This window comes from Rhinoderma darwinii, chromosome 3, assembly GCF_050947455.1.
Source record: "Rhinoderma darwinii isolate aRhiDar2 chromosome 3, aRhiDar2.hap1, whole genome shotgun sequence".
Taxonomy (NCBI): Eukaryota; Metazoa; Chordata; class Amphibia; order Anura; family Rhinodermatidae; genus Rhinoderma; species Rhinoderma darwinii.
In genome coordinates this window covers 376,988,997-377,009,393 of record NC_134689.1, presented here as the reverse complement: position 1 = coordinate 377,009,393, position 20,397 = coordinate 376,988,997, and the positions used below count along the sequence as shown (strand labels likewise).

The 20,397-nt window shown below is 39.1% G+C and overlaps 1 protein-coding gene and 1 long non-coding RNA gene across 2 annotated transcripts; one reads left to right on the top strand and one right to left on the bottom strand.

Annotated features, from left to right (window-relative positions):
- Window positions 1-5,438: 5,438 nt before the first annotated feature.
- Window positions 5,439-18,700, bottom strand: LOC142748302 (uncharacterized). The gene is made up of 4 exons (XR_012882223.1): window positions 18,625-18,700; window positions 10,675-10,839; window positions 9,856-9,920; window positions 5,439-6,207 (listed from the first exon to the last, which is right to left on the bottom strand). It is a non-coding gene; the product is annotated as an uncharacterized LOC142748302 (long non-coding RNA).
- On the top strand, window positions 11,870-18,387 carry PCP2 (Purkinje cell protein 2). Its single transcript, XM_075855586.1, has 4 exons — window positions 11,870-11,944; window positions 16,006-16,132; window positions 17,932-18,092; window positions 18,322-18,387. The coding sequence occupies exons 1-4, from the start codon at window positions 11,870-11,872 to the stop codon at window positions 18,385-18,387; spliced, it is 429 nt and encodes a 142-aa protein (XP_075711701.1).
- Window positions 18,701-20,397: the final 1,697 nt, after the last annotated feature.

Here is a 20,397-nt window from a genome sequence, read left to right as displayed (position 1 = left end):
CAGAAGAACATTTGTGAGACGCAGAACAACTGAAAAGATGCTGGAAGAGTGCCTGACGCCATCTGTCAAGCATGGTGGAGGTAATGTGATGGTCTGGGGTTGCTTTGGTGCTGGTAAAGTGGGAGATTTGTACAAGGTAAAAGGGATTTTGAATATGGAAGGCTATCACTCCATTTTGCAACGCGATGCCATACCCTGTGGACAGCGCTTGATTGGAGCCAATTTCATCCTACAACAGGACAATGACCCAAAGCACACCTCCAAATGATGCAAGAACTATTTAGGGAAGAAGCAGGCAGCTGGTATTGCTGCAAATGGAGCAATCTTTGACGAAAGCAAAGTTTGAAGGAGAAAATTATTATTTCAAATAAAAATCATCATTTCTAACCTTGTCAATGTCTTGACTATATTTCCTAGTCATTTTGCAACTCATTTGATAAATATAAGTGTGAGTTTTCATGGAAAACACAAAATTGTCTGGGTGACCCCAAACTTTTGAACGGTAGTGTAGATAACAGTGGTTTTTATTTTGAAAAACGATCAATTTTGAGCAAGTTATGAGCAATTTTAGATTTATGCGAATTACTTTCTTAACCCCTTAATGACCGGGCCATTTTGCACGTTAACGACCAAGGATTATTTTTTGCTTTCTCACGGTCGCATTCCAAGAGTCGTAACTTTTTTTTTATTCCGTCAACATAGCCGTATAAGGGCTTGTTTTTTGCGGGACGAGTTGTATTTTGTAATTGTACCATTCTTAGATGCTTATAATATATTGATTAACTTTTATTAACTTTATTTTAGGAGAGTATTGAAAATAAGCAGCTATTCCAGCATTGATTTTCACGTTATAAATTTACGCCGTTTACTATGCAGCGTAAATAACATGTTCACTTTATTCTATGGGTCGGCACGATTACGGGGATACCAAATATGTAAGGGTTTTATATGTTTTCCTACGTTTGCACAATAAAAAGCCTTTTAGAAAAAAATTACTTGCATTCCAAGAGACGTAACGTTTTAATTTTTCCGTCAATGTGGCCGTATGGGGGCTTGATTTTTGCGGGCCAATGTGTAGTTTTCATTAGTACTATTTTGGGGTACATAGGACTTGTAGATTAATTTTTATTACATTTTTTATGTGGGGAATGGGAGAAAAGAGAGAATTTTGCCGTTTTTTGCGTTTTTTTTGGATGCCGTTCATCCGGCGGTTTAATTAATGTGTTCATTTTATTGTTCAAGTCGTTACGATCGCGGGGATACCATATATGTGTATGTGTGATTTGTTTTGACACTTTTACTAAATAAAACCACTTTTTATTTGATTTTCACTGTAATTATTATTATTTTTTTTTCACCAACTTTATTTAACTGATTGACATGTTTTTTTTTTGTCCCACCAGGGGACTTCACTATGCGATCTGCTGATCGCATATATAATGCTTTGGTATACTTAGTATACCAAAGCATTATTGCCTGTCAGTGTAAAATTGACAGGCAACCTGTTAGGTCATGCCTCCGACATCGCCTAACAGGCAGATGCTGAAGGCAGACCTGGGGGTCTTTGTTAGACCCCCCGCTGCCATGGAAACCCGACGGCGACCCGCGATTTGTTTGCGGGAGCGCCGATGGGGTGACAGAGGGAGCTCTCTCGCTCTGTCAAACACATTAGATGCCGCTGTCACTATTGACAGCGGCATTTAATGGGTTCAACTGCCGGAATCGGAGCGCGCTTTGATTCCGGCAGTTGCAGCAGGAGCCAGGCTGTGTATAACAGCCGTGCTCCTGCCGCTGATCGCGTGGGTACAGTGGCAGTACCCGCGCCATCACAGGACGAATATATCCGTCCTGCGCGAAATAGCAGCTGCTGAGGACGGATATATCCGTCCTTCGGCGTTAAGAGGTTAATAGACAACTGGGCGTGTTTACTTTTTTACCAACTGGGTGTTGTACAGAGAAGTGTATGACCCTGACCAATCAGTGACCAATAAGCGTCCTACATTTCTCTCCATTCATTTTTAGCAGTACTCGCAACACAGCGTGATCTCGTGGGATCACGCTGTACTGTCACATACTCCCACATTAACTTTACCGAAGTGTCTTGAGAGTGAATAGACATCACCTCCAGCCAGGACGTGATGTCTATTCACACTCCCGATACTTCGGTAAAGCTCTCAGAATAGGGTGACACAAAAAATTTATTATTTTATAAAAAAGTGATTTTATTGGTCAAACGCTGAAAAACAAAAAAAATGATACATATGGTATCTCGGTAATCGTACCGAACCGCAGAATAAAAGTAAAACTGTCATTTATAGCGCATGATGAACGCCATAAGAAATAAAGAATTGAGACCGCCAAAATCACTTTTTTGGTCACCTTCGCTCTAAAATGTAATAAAAAGTGATCAAAAAGTTGTATGTACCAAAAAATGGTACCAATAAAAACTACAGCTCGACCGGCCAAAAATGAGCCCTCACACCGCTCAATCAAAAACCTATGTAAATTTGGTATCATCGTAATCGTATTGAGACGCAAATAAAGTTAAGTTGTCTTTTTTACCGCACGGTGAAAGCGGTAAAAACGAAACCCAAAAAATAATGGAGGAATTGCAGTTTTTTTTCCAATTTTACTCCGCAAAGAATTTTATTTTCAGTTGCCCAGTACATTATATGGTACTTTAAATGATGTGAATAGAAACTACAACTCCTCCCGCAAAAATAAGCCCTCACACCACTCTATTGATGGAAAAGTAAAAAAGTTATGGCGTTTGGAAGGCGGGCAGTGAAAAACGAACATGAAAAAGCAAAAAAAGGATCAGTCCTGAAGGGTTAATAAATTTCTAATAAAAAAAACATTTATGACCACATATGGGGAATTGTCGTACTCAGGAGAGATTGCGTTACAAATGTTTTGATGCTTTTTCTCCTTTATACCTTGTGAAAATGAAAAAATGCAACATTTTATTGGACAGAAATGTTGATATTCATTTTCACGGCCTAATTCCAATAAATTCTGCAAAAAACTTGTGGGGTCAAAATTCTAACTATACCCCTAGAAAAATTCCTTGAGGGGTGTAGTTTCCAAAATGGGGTCACTTTTGGCGGGTTTCCACTGTTTTGGTCCCTCCAGGGCGTTGCAAACGCAACATGGCACTGAAAACCAATCCAGCAAACTCTGCACTACAAAATCCAAATGGCGCTCCTTCCCTTCTGAGCCCTGCTGTGGGTCCAAACAGCAGTTTATTACCACATATGAGGTATTTCGATAATCGGGAGACATTGCTTTAGAAATTTTGGGGTGCATTTTCTTCTTTATTCCTTGTAAATATTAAAAATTTCTATGTTTTTCAGGAAAAAAAGTAGATTTTCATTTTCACAGACTAACTCCAATAAATAAAGGAAAATAAACGTGGGGTCAAAATGCTAACTATATCGCTAGATAAATTTCTTGAGGGGTGTAGTTTCCAAAATAGGGTCACTTTTGGGGGGTTTCCACTGTTTTGGCACCACAAGACCTCTTCAAACCTGACATGGTGCATAAAATATAATCTAAAAAAAAGGAGGCCCCAAAATCCTCTAGATATTCCTTTGCTTCTGAGGCCTGTGTTTCAGTCCAGTAGCGCACTAGGGCCACATGTGGGATAAATATACATGATGAGTTGTGTTTCTCTGGTAAAACATTCTGTGTTACAGAAAAAAATGTATTAAAAAAGGAATTTCGGCAAAAAAAATTACATTTGTAAATTTCCCCTCCACTTTGCTTTATTTCCTGTGAAATGCCTAAAGTGTTAAGAAACATTCTAAATGCTGTTTTGAATACTTTCAGGGGTGCAGTTTTTAAAATGGGGTGATTTATTGGGGGATTCTAATATATAAGGCCCTCGAAGCCACTTCAGAACTGACCTGGTCCCTGTAAAAATAGACTTGAAATTTACAGCAAAATGTGAAAAATTGCTGCTAAATTTCTAAGCCTTGTAACGTCCTAGAAAAATAAAAGGACGTTCAAAAAACGATGCAAACATAAAGTAGACATATGGGAAATGTTAACTAGTGACTATTTTGTGTGGTATTACTATCTGTTTTAGGCCGGATTCACACGAGCGTCTTCAGTCCGTGATATACGGTCCGCAGGTCCGCAGATCAATGCCTCCCGATCTGACCCCCTTAGACTTTTATCTTTGGGGTCATCTGAAGGCAATTGTCTATGCTGTGAAGATACGAGATGTGCAGCAACTGAATCTATGGATACTGGAAGCCTGTGCTAGCATTTCTTCTGCGGTGTTGCTATCAGTGTGTAAAGAGTGGGAGAAGAGGGTTGCATTGACAATCCAACACAATAGGCAGCACTTTGAACACATTTTATAAGTGGTCAGAAACGTGTAAATAACTCATGAAAGAATAAAGTAACGTTAAAACCAAGCGCACCATTGTTTTTCTTGTGAAATTCTCGATAAGTTTGATGTGTCACATGACCCTCTTCCCGTTGAAAAAACTAAAGTTGGATACAAAATGGCCGACTTCAAAATGGCCGCCATGGTCAACACCCAGCTTGAAAAGTTTCCCCCCTCCCATATACTAATGTGCCACAAGTCTAGCCTATAAATAAAGGTCAATTAACACTTAGTTTAATAGAAATATGAAAAAGCTTTATTTGACATAAACACACAAAGTAGATGAATATAAATAGAACCATGCAATGCAAGCAAGTGTCCTGCAGGCAGAAGCAACATGGGAGGATAGAATAACATATAGTAAATAGATATATTCACATGAAGTAACGTAATGCTGTTTCTATATTACTGCTTAGAGTCAATGTATGTAAACATGATGACATAGAAAGAAGCCAGATGTATGGCCACAAACCGCTTACCCATATGTATATGCTCCTGCAGACTGCAGAGACACCAGACCCGACGCGCGTTTCGGCAGGAAAGGCCTTCGTCCGGGGGTGGCGTCTCTCCTGCGGAACAAGGTATTTAAGGAACTGCGATCCAATGGGAAAGTTTAGGGCACATGAGGTGGAATAGTTGCTTAATGAGATCGGCCACTATAGAGCGGCATGCGTGAGGTACAGAGCAGACTCGTGACGCACTTCCGGCCCCGCGTCATATAGGAGGTCGGAGCAGGAGCGCACGTGGCACCCATGTTCCGACCCTCCAGATGAAGACACAGAGACGAAAGACGCCCGAGACACTCCCCCCTGACGTAAGCGCTGGGCTGATCATCTGCAAAGTGCAGTATGTGTCAAAACACCGCCCTCCATTGGATACATACAGCTCCAAATAAACGGGAGTAGAACAACTGGAAAAATGAAGCACAGGTGGAATATCAACATATAAGAACAGAAGAAGTAAATATTAAACATAGTAGGAATCGCACATCGTACAGTAGTGCAGAATCACATATATTCACTTATAAATCCATATATATGATGGAAAATGATGTTATTATTTATAGCTATACTAGCAAGTATATACAATAATACCGATAGAAAAGAAGAACATTTCTGCCAAATTTTGTATGTTTGTTGAGGAGACAAGTGTAAAAACCGAAAAAAACTTAAAAAGTGCGTGATATGAGAAAACGCAAAACAGGAATGAAGTGTGAATGTGTGTAAAGGTACGACCAAAAATAGTGTAGAGGACGCACAAATGTGATATGTAACAGTGAATGAAAATGGTGAATTATACATGGATATAATATATACAATAAATATATACTATGAACATGCTGATTGAACCGTAATACGTGATAGTGTGAGTGAACGTAAAAATAATGAATGAATAGAACAGTGAAGTGCGTGAAAAATGATGAATGTGGAAAAGAATTTATGCAAGTGTAAGTGTTGAACATATTGATGAACAAAAGAGTGTTGATGTAAACACAAGGTTGGGAATATACTTAAAAATGTAGTGTGTGTAAAAACCACATGTGGTATGTATACAAACATATTAAAAACAATATTATAATCACCCATATTAGTACACTGTTATACAGGAAATACCAATGTGGCAACTGAAAATCTATCGAAATATCGTATACTACAAATAGATCAAATACTGCATGCAATGTTCAAACAGGTAATAGTTGTAAGATTTTGTTAAAAGTAGTTCTTTATTGCGCGTCTTCCAACGATCATATTCTGATATCCACCTCCATCTTTCCAAACAAAGTGGGCATATATGGTGCTTCACAACCCGTCTATCTAGATGTTAGAGAATGTGAATTAAAATCTAAAAATTAAAAACAGATAAATGCAACAATTTAAAAATGGAACCGCTGGGGATACCATAGGTCAAAGAAACGGCGCAAAGCTGAGAACTTCATTTATGCCGCATGGGCTTAGGGTGTTGAGAGTCCAAATCCATTTTGACTCGCATTGTGCCAATTTTTGGCCAATGTCTCCCATTCGGATACCCGCTTTAATACAGTCGATGCCCCTAACCCTTAGATCCTTGGGATTACACGCATGATGTGTTTTAAAATGACGAGCTATGGGTTTCAGTTTAAGTTGGTCTATAGAATCAACAGTCTCTGCCCCAGCAATGTCACGCATGTGTTCCCTGACCCTAACTTTTAGCTCTGGATGTTAAGCCAATATATATTTTTGGACAGGGACATGTTGCATAGTATATGAGGGTACAGCTGTAGCCTTTGTAAAATATAAAGAGCTTAATAAAATCTGTAAAAATGTAATAAAATCAGCAAAAATACAAAATGAAAGGCAGGTGGCCAAGGATAGTAAAACAAATCCTAAAAAATTCTTCAAGCATATAAATGCAAAAAAGCCCAGGTCTGAACATGTAGGACCCCTAGATAGTGGTAATGGGGAGTTGGTCACAGGGGATCAAGAGAAGGCAGAGTTACTAAATGGGTTCTTCCGCTCTGTATATACAACAGAAGAAGGAGCAGCTGATGTAGCCGGTGCCAGTGCTGTTAATATATCAGTTGATAAACTGAATTGGATGAATGTAGATATGGTCCAAGCTAAATTAAATAAAATAAATGTACACAAGGCCCCGGGACCAGATGGGTTACACCCTAGAGTTCTTAAAGAGCTTAGTTCAGTTATTTCTGTCCCCCTATTCATAATATTTAGAGAGTCTCTCATGAGTGGTATGGTGCCGAGGGACTGGCGCAGGGCAAATGTGGTGCCTATTTTCAAAAAGGGCTCTAGGTCTTTGCCGGGTAATTATAGACCAGTAAGCTTAACATCAATTGTGGGGAAAATGTTTGAGGGGCTATTGAGGGACTATATACAGAATTATGTGACAATAAATAGCATTATAAGTGACAGCCAGCACGGTTTTACAAAGGACAGAAGTTGTCAAACCAACCTGATTTGTTTTTATGAAGAGGTGAGCAGAAGTCTAGACAGAGGGGCCGCTGTGGATATAGTGTTTTTGGACTTTGCAAAGGCATTTGACACTGTCCCTCATAGACGTCTAATGGGTAAATTAAGGACTATAGGTTTAGAAAGCATAGTTTGTAATTGGATTGAGAATTGGCTCAAGGACCGTATCCAGAGAGTTGTGGTCAATGATTCCTTCTCTGAATGGTCACCGGTTATAAGTGGTGTACCCCAGGGTTCAGTGCTGGGACCACTATTATTCAACTTATTTATTAATGATATAGAGGATGGGATTAATAGCACTATTTCTATTTTTGCAGATGACACCAAGCTATGCAATATAGTTCAGACTATGGAAGATGTTTGTGAATTGCAGGCAGATTTAAACAAACTAAGTGTTTGGGCGTCCACTTGGCAAATGAAGTTTAATGTAGATAAATGTAAAGTTATGCATCTGGGTACGAAAAAACCTGCAAGCATCATATGTCCTAGGGGAAGCTACACTGGGGGTGTCAATTGTTGAGAAGGATCTGGGTGTACTTGTAAATCATAAACTAAATTTCAGCATGCAGTGTCAATCAGCTGCTTCAAAGGCCAGCAAAATATTGTCGTGTATCAAAAGAGGCATGGACTCGCGGGACAGGGATGTAATATTACCACTTTACAAAGCATTAGTGAGGCCTCATCTAGAATATGCAGTTCAGTTCTGGGCTCCAGTTCATAGAAAGGATGCCCTGGAGTTGGAAAAAATACAAAGAAGAGCAACGAAGCTAATAAGGGGCATGGAGAATCTAAGTTATGAGGAAAGATTAAAAGAACTAAATCTATTTAGCCTTGAGAAAAGACGACTAAGGGGGGACATGATTAACTTATATAAATATATGAATGGCGCATACAAAAAATATGGTGAAATCCTGTTCAATGTAAAACCCCCTCAAAAAACAAGGGGGCACTCCCTCCGTCTGGAGAAAAAAACGTTCAACCTGCAGAGGCGACAAGCCTTCTTTACTGTGAGAACTGTGAATCTATGGAATAGTCACCGCAGGAGCTGGTCACAGCAGGGACAGTAGATGGCTTTAAAAAAGGCTTAGATAATTTCCTAGAACAAAAAAATATTAACTGCTATGTGTAGACATTTTTTACTTCCCCTTTCCCATCCCACTTCCCCTTTCCCATCCCTTGGTTGAACTTGATGGACATGTGTCTTTTTTCAACCGTACAAACTATGTACTATGTACTATGTACTATATGACCGCCTTTGTGGAGCAATTGATGTGGTGAGTGATTTTGTATGTTTTTTCGCCTTTTGCATCCACAAATGTAGTAGCTCTGTCAATATTCGGACACGCAATGCAATGCCCACATGGGGTGCAACCCCATTTCGGTCCCTTTGTCCCAAAAGGGAATTTTGAATTCTTCGGTTGATAATGGATTCTCACTATATGATCACGGAAATTACGTGAGCGACGAGCCTAGACACAGGGGAATTTTGTGACATGTCTTTCAATATTAGGATCTGCAAGGAGAATGGGCCAAAACTGTCTCAGAATGTCATTCATCTGAGGCCATCTCGAATGATAGTTTGTAGTAAACCTCACCCGAGAGTCGATTCGTTGCGCATTTTTAGGAAATAGAAGATTTTCCCTTGGGGTGGTTTTAGCGCGATGATAGGCCTTCTTGATGCACCTCTTACTATAGCCACGACTCAAAAAGCGTTCTGTCAGTTCAAACGCTTGTTTCTCAAAAGTTTCCTCTGATGAGCAAATTCTTCTAATTCTAAGAAACTGTCCAATGGGTACAGCTCTTATGGTGTGTATTGGATGAGAAGAGGATGCAGAAGAAATGCCTCCCGATCTGACCCCCTTAGACTTTTATCTTTGGGGTCATCTGAAGGCAATTGTCTATGCTGTGAAGATATGAGATGTGCAGCAACTGAAACTACGGATACTGGAAGCCTGTGCTAGCATTTCTTCTGCGTTGTTGCTATCAGTGTGTGAAGAGTGGGAGAAGAGGGTTGCATTGACAATCCAACACAATGGGCAGCACTTTGAACACATTTTATAAGTGGTCAGAAATTTGTAAATAACTCATGAAAGAATAAAGTAACGTTAAAACCAAGCACACCATTGTTTTTCTTGTGAAATTCTCGATAAGTTTGATGTGTCACATGACCCTCTTCCCATTGAAAAAACTAAAGTTGGATACAAAATGGCCGACTTCAAAATCGCCGCCATGGTCAACACCCAGCTTGAAAAGTTTCCCCCCTCCCATATACTAATGTGCCACAAACAGGAAGTTAATATCACCAACCATTCCCATTTTATTTAGGTGTATCCATATAAATGGCCCACCCTGTAGTATGATCACACATACTGGGCCATCTTACTGCCAGGAATACAAAATACCTCTTCCCCAGAAGGAGGGAAACGATCTAGTGCCACCTATAGGTACAAAATCAAAGAAAGTACAATATCTAAGAATGAACACAAAATGGCAACTTACACTAACAATCTCTTCTATGTATCTTTAACACATGTCAATAAGTATTTCTTCATTTTTTCTGCTCCCTGGAAAGTAAACAGGACAAATAATCCAAAGTCTCCTAGAAGTAAAAAACATCCATTCTTTGCACATGAAATGAAGAACGGAGGGAAGAATCAGACTAGCAGATGTATATTACTATTATCTAGTTACACACCTAACAAGAATTGTAGACTAGTGTCACCACAGCAGAGACAGGTTAGGACTCTAGATGTACTCCCATGGCTGTGCCCATCAACTCGCTCTTCTCTGTATCTTTGACAAGTTGCCCTACACTCCACTTGGATGCATAGGATGTCTTCAACTCCATCTACTATTGCTCCTATACTGAAGGAACCCTGACTTGGGGCCTAGGGATGGACTTTAATGGTGACAACTGCTGATCTGAGCACTAAATATACTCAAGGTGATGGTCAGTTGTCAAGGCTTATGAAGAAGACTCACCCAGAGTAAGGCCCCATGTACACAACCGTAGAATTGATCGGTAATTATGGACCGTAGTTACGGACCCATTCATTTCTATTGCCCAAGGACACCTTCCCGTATATTTAAGAAAGGCTCCGCAAAAGATAGGACATGTGCAAATGCAGGTGGCTGTCCGCGGCCGGCCGTGCCCGTAATCATGGACCATGATTACAGGCATGGTAGTGTGCAGGGGGCCTAAGAGAAGTTTCAGTGTGGAGTCCAATCCATCACAATTCATGAAAAATTAATTTTCCAAAACTCCCCACTGATTATATATTTATCCATATATAAATAGAGAAGAGACGCAGCACTCACCTTTGTTTTACTCCTTCGTTCCTTTATTTTTTTTTAAATGTGAATCATGGTGACGGGTACAGACAGTGAGCTGAATAGCTGTTTTGCGTTGATACACACTTTCTCAAGACCTCATCTACGTCATGGCGTCAGTACACTCATTTTAAAGCGAGTCTGACGACAATGCTATGACAACAATACAACAAACATTATAAAACAAGCCATAGAATCAAAAAGTGACAATGATTTATAAAAACACACTTATCATTACGATCGGTAAATCCTAAACTACCTAAAGTGTTGGTTTTAATTATGAATCGCGCTTTTTTTCTTAGATGTATCTTATGGCAATTTTTTTTAAATCCCTGCAAAGGGACTTTACAATTGATGGCCTATCCGGCCCCTTCAAACAGTTGGTCGGACCCCCACCAATTTAATATTGACGGCCTATTCTAAGGATAGGCCATAAGATTTAACAAAGCCAGATAATCCCTTTAACCTTTGCAGGGTTGGAAAAAGTTGAAATGCCACGAGTAGGTAGCGATCGCGATGCATATAACAAAAAAAGCTTGATGGATAATTAAAACCAACGCTCTAGACTGCTCGACGCGACGGGAACAGCGCTGACGCACTTTGCTCTTTTTTGTGTATGATTTATGTATAGATATGCTATTATTAAAGTTTTACTGAAGCGGATATTCTATGCAGTAATAAAAATATATTTTTCTATTAAAAATATGAAATATTTATTAAAAACGTAAAAATAAGTTGTACAAAACATATATCATAGTCCCAGTACGTATTCCGTTTCCACAGAATGACCTTGAATTCCAGTACATGTAAATACATGTATGTATATATATTTTTATATATATATATATATATATATATATATATATATTATATGTGCACTGTTTGTCCAGACGGTCATAGTGCAGCGGATATCAATGCAGTGGCATCCCTATAATACCAGAAATATGTAAACACACAGACCAACATATACCCTCTGCTCCACTAACAATTATCCCAGATAATCTTAATGGGGGATTAACCAGCTCCTTCCTGCAGATGGGGCCTCCCTTATTATGGGATGATTTAATGATCTGTACAAGGGAAGGGAGGGCATGATGATCCCACAGGACATTTTATAGGGCTGCACAGCTGAGATGGGCACACAGATATCTGCTCACCAGGAGCAGAGAACGGAAGAAACGGGATGGAGCCAGTAGATGGTGCTGAGGAGGACAAGACCAGGAAGGACTCTATATCAGATCCGGAATCGGGGCCTGTGGTAAGAGGGGTATTTATGGTGTGTGGGGTGGGAGGACACTCTCGATGAGGATACATGGTTGTTTCGTACTTCTCTTAGGAACTGTCTCTGCCTAGAAGATGAGCTTTATGTTCCTTGTTCACATTATAATCAACAAATGGACATGTTTAGTTTTACTTTCTTCATTGGCATAGTTTTTAGTGACTGTGAGCGCAGTATTGTGATAGACACGATAATAAAATGTAAAAAAACTGATAATTTCTATGGAAAATTCCAGCCCTGGATAGAATTTTGTAGAAAATGTGCCCACTGCAAAGCATTCTGGTCTTATACATGCATATTATATGCCTCAGTAAAAACACTGGAGCCAAAGCATATTATGTAACTTAGAAAAAAAGGGGGGGGGGAGGAATCCTCCAGCTCACCTGACACGTAACTTGGTGTCGCTGACAGCGCACGAATCCTCGTGTCGGCACACGATGAGTAGACAGCAAGGGTAAAGGAAGTTGGATCCAGCTTCCTTTACCCTTGCATATTATGTAACCTCTAACCTGTGGCTCTACAGATGTTGCAAGATAACAACTCCCAACATGCCCTGACAGACACAGGTAATTAAGAAATAGAGTAGAACAGCCACCAGGAAATCAATTTCCCCACAGCTGCATGGGCAACAGGATAAAGGTGAAGTCAACAGTTAATATTGAAAAAATAAATCATGGCTATGTCCTGATTTTTGGGGATCTGGAGCTCTGCAGCAGTTGTCAACTATGGTAAAAAGATGTTACATTTTAAGACATGGCAATGCCAATCATTTATAGGCTCATTGGCAGCATCTTGGCAGGATAACCTGTGCATTCTTTAAGGTTGCTTTTCCCTAAACAACATGGTGTAATGCATGGCATCCATAGTATATGTGATGCATTGGTCCTGGGCTGCAGTGGGATGAGCTGATGCTATCTGTCACAACGTTTTTTGAGAAGAACATGAAATAGGGTAGCCCAAGATTTAAAAGGGTTTTCTGCCTTAGACAAACCCCACTGTTGGGACCCCCATCAATCAACTGTGATCAGCTGGCAGTAAGTGTTTCATTTTCCTGCAGTGCCGCCATAGGGGAAATTAAGAATTACATCGCCCATTGAAAACAATATGCTTTTTTAAGAAATAAATGAATGTAGCAGGTCCTCAGGAGAAAGAGATACTCTTTCTAGCCCTCTTCTCCAGCTTATTGGTAGAGGTCGGTCCGAAATAAGAGACACTCTCTTTATTAAAGGCCCCTAATATGGTATTCGAAAAAGTTTTTCTAAAACAGACCTCCCATTTAATACACAATACCTAATATAATGGAGGGAATTAGGCAGAATACATGGTCTGTAGTATTAAGGGTATAATTAAGGTGGTCTTGATTATGATAACATGGCTTAATGGGCTGGCTGCAGACCAGAAAAATGTGATTGATTTTTGGACAACAACAAAAAATGGTGTGGTGAGAATTAACATTATAGCAGGTCCATTTATCTGTTAAATGGGAATTAGGCTCTAACCTCCAATGGAAGATCTCAACATTGGGAACCTTTGAATATTTTTCACTAGGAGAAACACCTATAACTTGGGGCTTCTATAAGACGCCCTAATAGAAAGGACTCTTTTGGTGGATCTGCACCAGCTAAATGGGACCTTGACGCCATTACATACATTTGTTATAAAGTTAGACCTCTCCCGAATATTTATGGTCCTGTTCATGGTCATTAGAACATGCTTGAAATAAAATGAAAGTGATACGAACAAGAAGGATGCACGAAACTACAGACCAGTAAGCCTGATGTTAATTATGGGTTAACTACATGCATAAAGAAATCCTATTTAGAAATATAAGGATATATGCCCAATCTCTCTTTAGCCAAGTCTGGAAAATGAATAACCATTTTCATATCAGTGTGTTTCCATAGATATATATATATATATATATATATATGTGGGGGGGGGGGGGTAGAATTTAAATAGTTGGGTAGGAGCAAGGTTTTGATCTAGGATGGTTGCTGGTGAAACTCAATTCTCCTGGTTTCTCCTTTCAATTGTTCAGAAGAGTGTATATAATCCGCTCTCCTGACCAGATTTGAGTGTCTCCTCTTAGAACAATAGATTATGTATGGGTAACTGTTGAGTTCAAGTGTAACTTTGGGTTAAAGTCATGTAGCCCTAGCTAAAAGTAGACGAGCTACTAAACCTTGTATATCGCCTTAATGGGGTAGTCTGGATTAAAAACACATTTTGTACATACCCTATTAGGTATTTAATAGAGATGGCTCCCCATTCATGACTATCAGAAATTAGAGCGATTACAAAGAGCTTTTCTTGCTCTAAAGGACCCGGCAGTTCTCTGTATTATATGGTCAGAACAGTGATTTCAATAGGAACTGTGTAATACTTAATTTCCCCTATGGTGGAGCTGCAGGGAAATTGAACACTTGCTATCGGAATCCCTCACAGATTACAGCTGATCGTGGGTGGGAAGGGAGGCTCTGTGGTTTAGCTTCCAATAAAAAAAGTTTAACCAAAGCAGACAACCCCTTTAAGTCTTACTTATTCGTTTGATCGATTTAATCTGCAATACACAGGACTAGTTTCCCCTGATCCATCCATCGTTCTGGTATTTTTCACTATTGGGATGTTGATCAGTAAAAGGACATACATAAAAGTATATCTACAATAATGGGAATGATTTTCTATGTTGTAAATATATGTGCCCATGTATTTTCTCATCTGATAGCTGTTTAAACGTTACAACCATAGCATTTGATCTGTACTTTTTTAAAACAATTTCTATAGCAGTAATGAGAGATGACACAATCAGAATTAACTACTTTATCATTAGACAAGACAGTATCACAGGACATATAAATGTAAGGGTGGGAAACAAGAGTAACAACCACCCACTACATTTATTGAAGATAAAGACTCCAAATCATTAGTATATAAACCAGAGAAACAAGAAGTCCATAATTATCAAAAGAAGTTGGAAAAGTAGAAAATCTTTATTATAAGTCAAAAACATGAGAATCTAAAACAAGTCTTTATAACTGGATCACAGTATGATACAGTATATCAAAAATATATGTAAACAATATATAGTATACCAAGAAACACATCTATGTTCTATCTTAAACCAGGGAGATATGCAGAAAAGAAAGTGTATGTCAGGTGAAGTAAGCGATGAGGTGAGAGCTTACACCCAATAAGCATAACCAACGTAAGGGGTTTTTGACTTATAATAAAGATTTTCTACTTTTCCAACTTCTTTTGATAATTATGGACTTCTTGTTTCTCTTATTTATATATTAACTACTTTATCAGTAGTCTCTTCTGTTTCGATCGTTAGCATTATATCTATGGCGAGCTTTACCTTGAGATCTGGTGAATAGAACCATAATATCTGATACAGCAGACCACATAATACCAATAAAAATGTTCATCTCGTTATTTGGTTAAGAACCAACCTCTACTTCACCGGAGGAAGCAGGTATATCAAGTCGTCTCTACATTTTATATATTGGGTACACAACCCGCGGCCCACATCAACGTTCTGTGCGGTCCCCAGCCAACTCTGGGGTCACCATATTTGGGGACTCCTCTCTGTTCAGCAAAGAGGTAGAGATGAGGTGGAGAGGTGGCTGCACATGAGTCCTACTCTTTACATTGTAGTTTATGGTAGTTCTGAAACTCTGTGAATTGCCGAATGGGGGAGCAGGGTACCCCCATTCTACTGATAAGTATTAGTCCCAGAAGTAGAACCAGCACCAAACATAAATGCATGGAATTGTCAATATGCCATAAATGTATCAGATGTGGATATCCATTTAAGTTTTATTGTGGCCGTTGGAAGTGGTACAACTTAACAATGTGGCCCTTGAACAAAACAATGTTGTTTTAACTTGTCTAAACTACAACCCTAGATGATAAAGACTTGCTGGCCGCACAGCAGTGCCCTTCTGCAGATAACGGGTCACTTTGTTGCTTGAGGTTATTAAAGACAATTTCGTCAGATGTGCTGTATTTCATTGATGAACTTGCCTCTTCCATTGCAGGAAGTCAATAAGGAACAGGAAGGTTTCTTCAACCTTCTCACCCATGTTCAGGGTGGAAGAATAGATGAGCAGCGATGCAGCATCCAGATTGTCCACAGCAGAGGAGACCAAGATGGAAAGAACAGCTGTAAGTCCCTTCACGATCAGTATCCGTGAGTAGTCAAGCCTGGTGTGTTGTGGCTTCTCCTACAGATGGCCATAGATGATTTGGTAGATGTTGCCAATGAGCATTGACATCAATAATCTGTCCATCTATGATAACAAAATTTTAGGTTGTATGTAAAATGGGTTTTCCAAATACCGAAATGTGATTGGATCATGGTCATCTCAAGCAGGAAAATAAGTTAATGGGGTTGTTGCATTGGACAATCCATTTTGTAAGTCAGGTCCTCCAAAGATAACATTATCACAGGGTATTCAGATGCTAGGAGATCAGCTATAATCTATGGTGGAATTTTGGAACAAATGTTAGATTTCCCTTTAGCACCACCACAGGGAAAGTGAAGCATTACACAGTATTCATAGAAATGCATGGACTGTCTATATAATGCATGTGTTCCAATTGTTTTTTATTAAAGAGTATAATACATACAGCAATTACATTGCGACAATTTCCATTGCATATGTATACAGCCAAAACATTGACACTGTGTCTTACAATGCATTACACAGTCCAAACGCAATACAGTATCTAGTAAGCATCACGCACAAGGAGTTTGTCTATATAATGCATGGAGGTGCTGGGTCCTCCAGAGTGGGAGACACTCTTTATCACTGCCCTCTTTATTGGTTAATAGATGAAAGTCCTAAATGTTCATTCCCTCTTAACTCATAATTCTCTGCTGGGGCATATAAAAATGTGTTGCCTAAACTAGACAACCCCTTTAATATCTGTGCTGGAACAGTAGCCTCTTTTTATGCATGGAATAGATAATTATTTCTATGGGAAGTCCCCATAGCAATAAGAAAATATGAGCACCCTCCTAACCTGCATCCTCAGCCTGAATCTACTGAACCAGAATCCACACCCGAATCTCCCACACGCAGCCACCTTGGTGTTGGATCACTGGATTTACCCCAGGCAACAACTGACAACACGCCAGATCAGGAACATTGTGGGGTCTCTGTACTGTTTAGTGTTGAAGATCCTGCAATATATGGCTATGATTTCAGAACCGCACAATGAGTTCAATGCCTGGTCCCCACCACTTGACAAACCTTACTAAGGGCCCTTACTAAGCTATGCAGTACACCATGGTGCTTATCAGGTCTACATGCCCCATTCCATTTCCGTTTTGGCACGACGCCACAGTATATTAGGCTGGGAAAAGATGTTCACTTTTGACCAGGAGGGCAACAAACCTCTTTATAGAGGTTGTGTGTTCAGGTTGCATCTGCTTTTTACAGGAACCAAAATTTCCCAAAACTTTCCAGTGGGTTAATTGGCCCTAAGTGTATGTCTATGTCTAAATAAATAAAAGATAAAATAATACTTAGAAATACTAATTGATGACAATTGGTGGATGCTATTTCCGGACTCCTGTCATGAAATAGTAGAGTAGATGGTACTCCCATATCTATATTTTTGGTTATTTACAATCTAGATTTCCAATCTGACTCCCACACTCTAAGACCAGTTCCTTAAGAAGCCAGTTAACCTACCTTTTTGTTTTTGGCGTTTGGGAGGAAACTTAGAAGAATCCTATTCCAGCACAGGGGGCACATACAAACTCAATGCTGCTCTATCCAAAAGGCATCAAGTGTTGGAATCTCTCGTACAAATGATGCCAAGACATTTTCAGAATCTGCCTCGAACTTCACTGCCACTGGTCTTGTTACTCATGTTGGTCCAAAGCCCCAACCATAATATTTTGTTAGCATCCTCCACCAAAATACCAATAGAAGTAAGTCTTTTTCCTTTCACAGCTCCAACCACCCCACCTCCTGAGATGAACCATTTGATGGATATGTTGGCACAATCACAAAGTCGTAGATTGGATGACCAGAGAGCAGAGTTTACCAAGTCTCCAGCGTTCCCAGACACTGTGCCCACTCGCAGGGTGTCCCATGACAATGGGGGTGTGAAGGTGAGCAATCTGAATAGCATTCGAAATTAAATTACCACTCTGACTTTATGTAATCTTTCTATCCTACTATCTATACCATTGACAGGGTAGTCTAAAGTGTTTTCAGACTGTTGGAGGATTTTCATGTTTGAAGATGAGTTGGGTCATATTTGTTTTTCATTTTTTTGTTTTTTTTTATCCAATCACAGTTAATATTGTTTGTCTTTATGTTGTCTGTGTATTGCTTTAGCTGCATCATGCGATCTTCCTTGGGAATTATCCTTTAAAGAACCAAGTATTTTCTGATGGCCTCTAAAAATTACTGAATGAAAGAGATGTATACAAAAATAACATAAAATCAAGGGCTTAGCCCATCAAACCCATGATGTCCATTTTCGGAGAAATTAACGTATTTTGCATCGGTGTCTTATAGCAGCTTAAATCAAGTTATTAAACATATAGAACATATGTCCACATTTATACACCATTTTAGATTTTATATACACTATGAATGGACCATACAAAAAATGTGAAGTAACTGGTATTCAATTACCTGAGTTACAGTTTGTATTATAATCCAGAGCGGCATTCGAAATTCAGCTGCTTGTCACTGGACGCAGTCGGCAATCTATCAACAAGAAAAGCTGTAACTTAGGCCCAGTACAATATATTGACAAAGTTATTCAACTTTTTATGTTAGTTGTATATAAGTGGCTGGCTCTCAGAACCATGGAAAATACATTTATCTCAAAATAGCCACATACATTTGCGTTAAGATACGCTAAGCAAATTCTTCCTAAACTCTACTGAAATTAATGCACTAGTCATAGAGAGAGATTCACATTATTTATCTGGTGTGATGAAAATATATTTGAAGTCTTAAATGGTTCCTCTACCTAAATTTCTTCTCACATTATTCACGTCTGAATAAGAATTGAGCTAACAGGAAGGCTAAGTAGTGCACAAACCATACTCTTTACCTGCCACCATATTAAAGTGTATCTGTGCTAAAAAATTAACATGTAACTTTGCTTCACTTTATGCTGCTTTATTTCCCCATTATATATCAATCAGTTATGCTTATGACCTCTTTATCCTCCTATGGTTAATATCAGGAAGGATCAAAGTTACAGCAGCTACTTTTATCATCTGTCATTAAGTCAGAGAGTCACCCAGGATTTATAAAAATGCATAGTCCCTCCTCTCTCCTCCCTTTTTTTTTCCTGTGTCTCCTCCTGATAGATTTGACACTACATTCAATGCAAATTTGTGTATTAGCTTATACATCAAAATCCATAGGATCCTGAGGGACAAGGGATCACAATAGGTGCAGATCTTCTTTAATGATAACTTTGCAAAAATAAATGTAAGTGAGGAACCCCTTTAAGCCTTAGGTGGAGAACCCCTTTAAGTAGTATTTGCTGTGCAAATTCAGCTCTCCATTTTTAGGAATTGCATGTTATTTTGTTTATTCTTAGAATGATGTGACACTCACAGGTGTTGTTTGTAACGTTTCCATGTTGCTTCTTTATATCCCCATTCAGAACAAAGCATAGCCCTTCTCTTCATCTGACCTCCTAATTATCCATTTCTTGGAAGAGGAGATGATTTATCAAGATCCTTTAAGATGTTTTTCCTGTATCTTATGAGAATTTTGTTCTCCTACTTAATAAATAATTTATAGCTCTACTAACCTTGTGGTTTAATTACATAGAAGCGCAGTCACATTGCTCTTGACATATACACTTCCAACATGGGTTGTCCGGAATTTGTTTAGAGCTGACAGAAGGTGTTTAGTCCACATGGGTAAAAAATAAATAATATATATATATATATGATGGGCAAGTATTGAAAATACCATTATTATTATTATCTTATTATTATTGGGGCATACAGGGGGAGTAACTACATAAGTTGAAGGCACTTTAAACGGGTTCTCCAGATTTGTCTTATTTGTAGTGAAAAGATCACATCATGAGGTCAAGATTTAAAGTATGTCATTAATGATAATTTAATCTTTTAGAAGAGATCTTGGGGATTGGGGATTGGGGGGCATAGTATACATCCGTCCTGTCCATGGACACAAATGACAACATCCTGATAGCCAATGTCTCAGACGTATGCTCTTGGAGACCGAATTACTATGGAAGATACATTTAAAAGTTTGACAATTGTTCATAAGATTTATACAACACCAGAGGGCCCCTTTAAGCATTCTGCTTATAGTCTACTTGAATATTAAGGCCGTACCGGGGAGAAGGCGGAATTGAGTGAATAAGATACACCACCTTTCCACCTAGCAGCTACCCCCATTTTATAGACTAAA

Bases quoted from the DNA above. Each gene is read 5' to 3' on its own strand.
- PCP2 (XM_075855586.1), top strand. From the start codon at position 11,870: ATGGAGCCAGTAGATGGTGCTGAGGAGGACAAGACCAGGAAGGACTCT. The intron at 11,945-16,005 runs GTAAGAGGGGTA...CTTCCATTGCAG, and splicing joins ATCCGGAATCGGGGCCTGTG to GAAGTCAATAAGGAACAGGA. The intron at 16,133-17,931 runs GTAAGTCCCTTC...TTCCTTTCACAG, and splicing joins CCAAGATGGAAAGAACAGCT to CTCCAACCACCCCACCTCCT.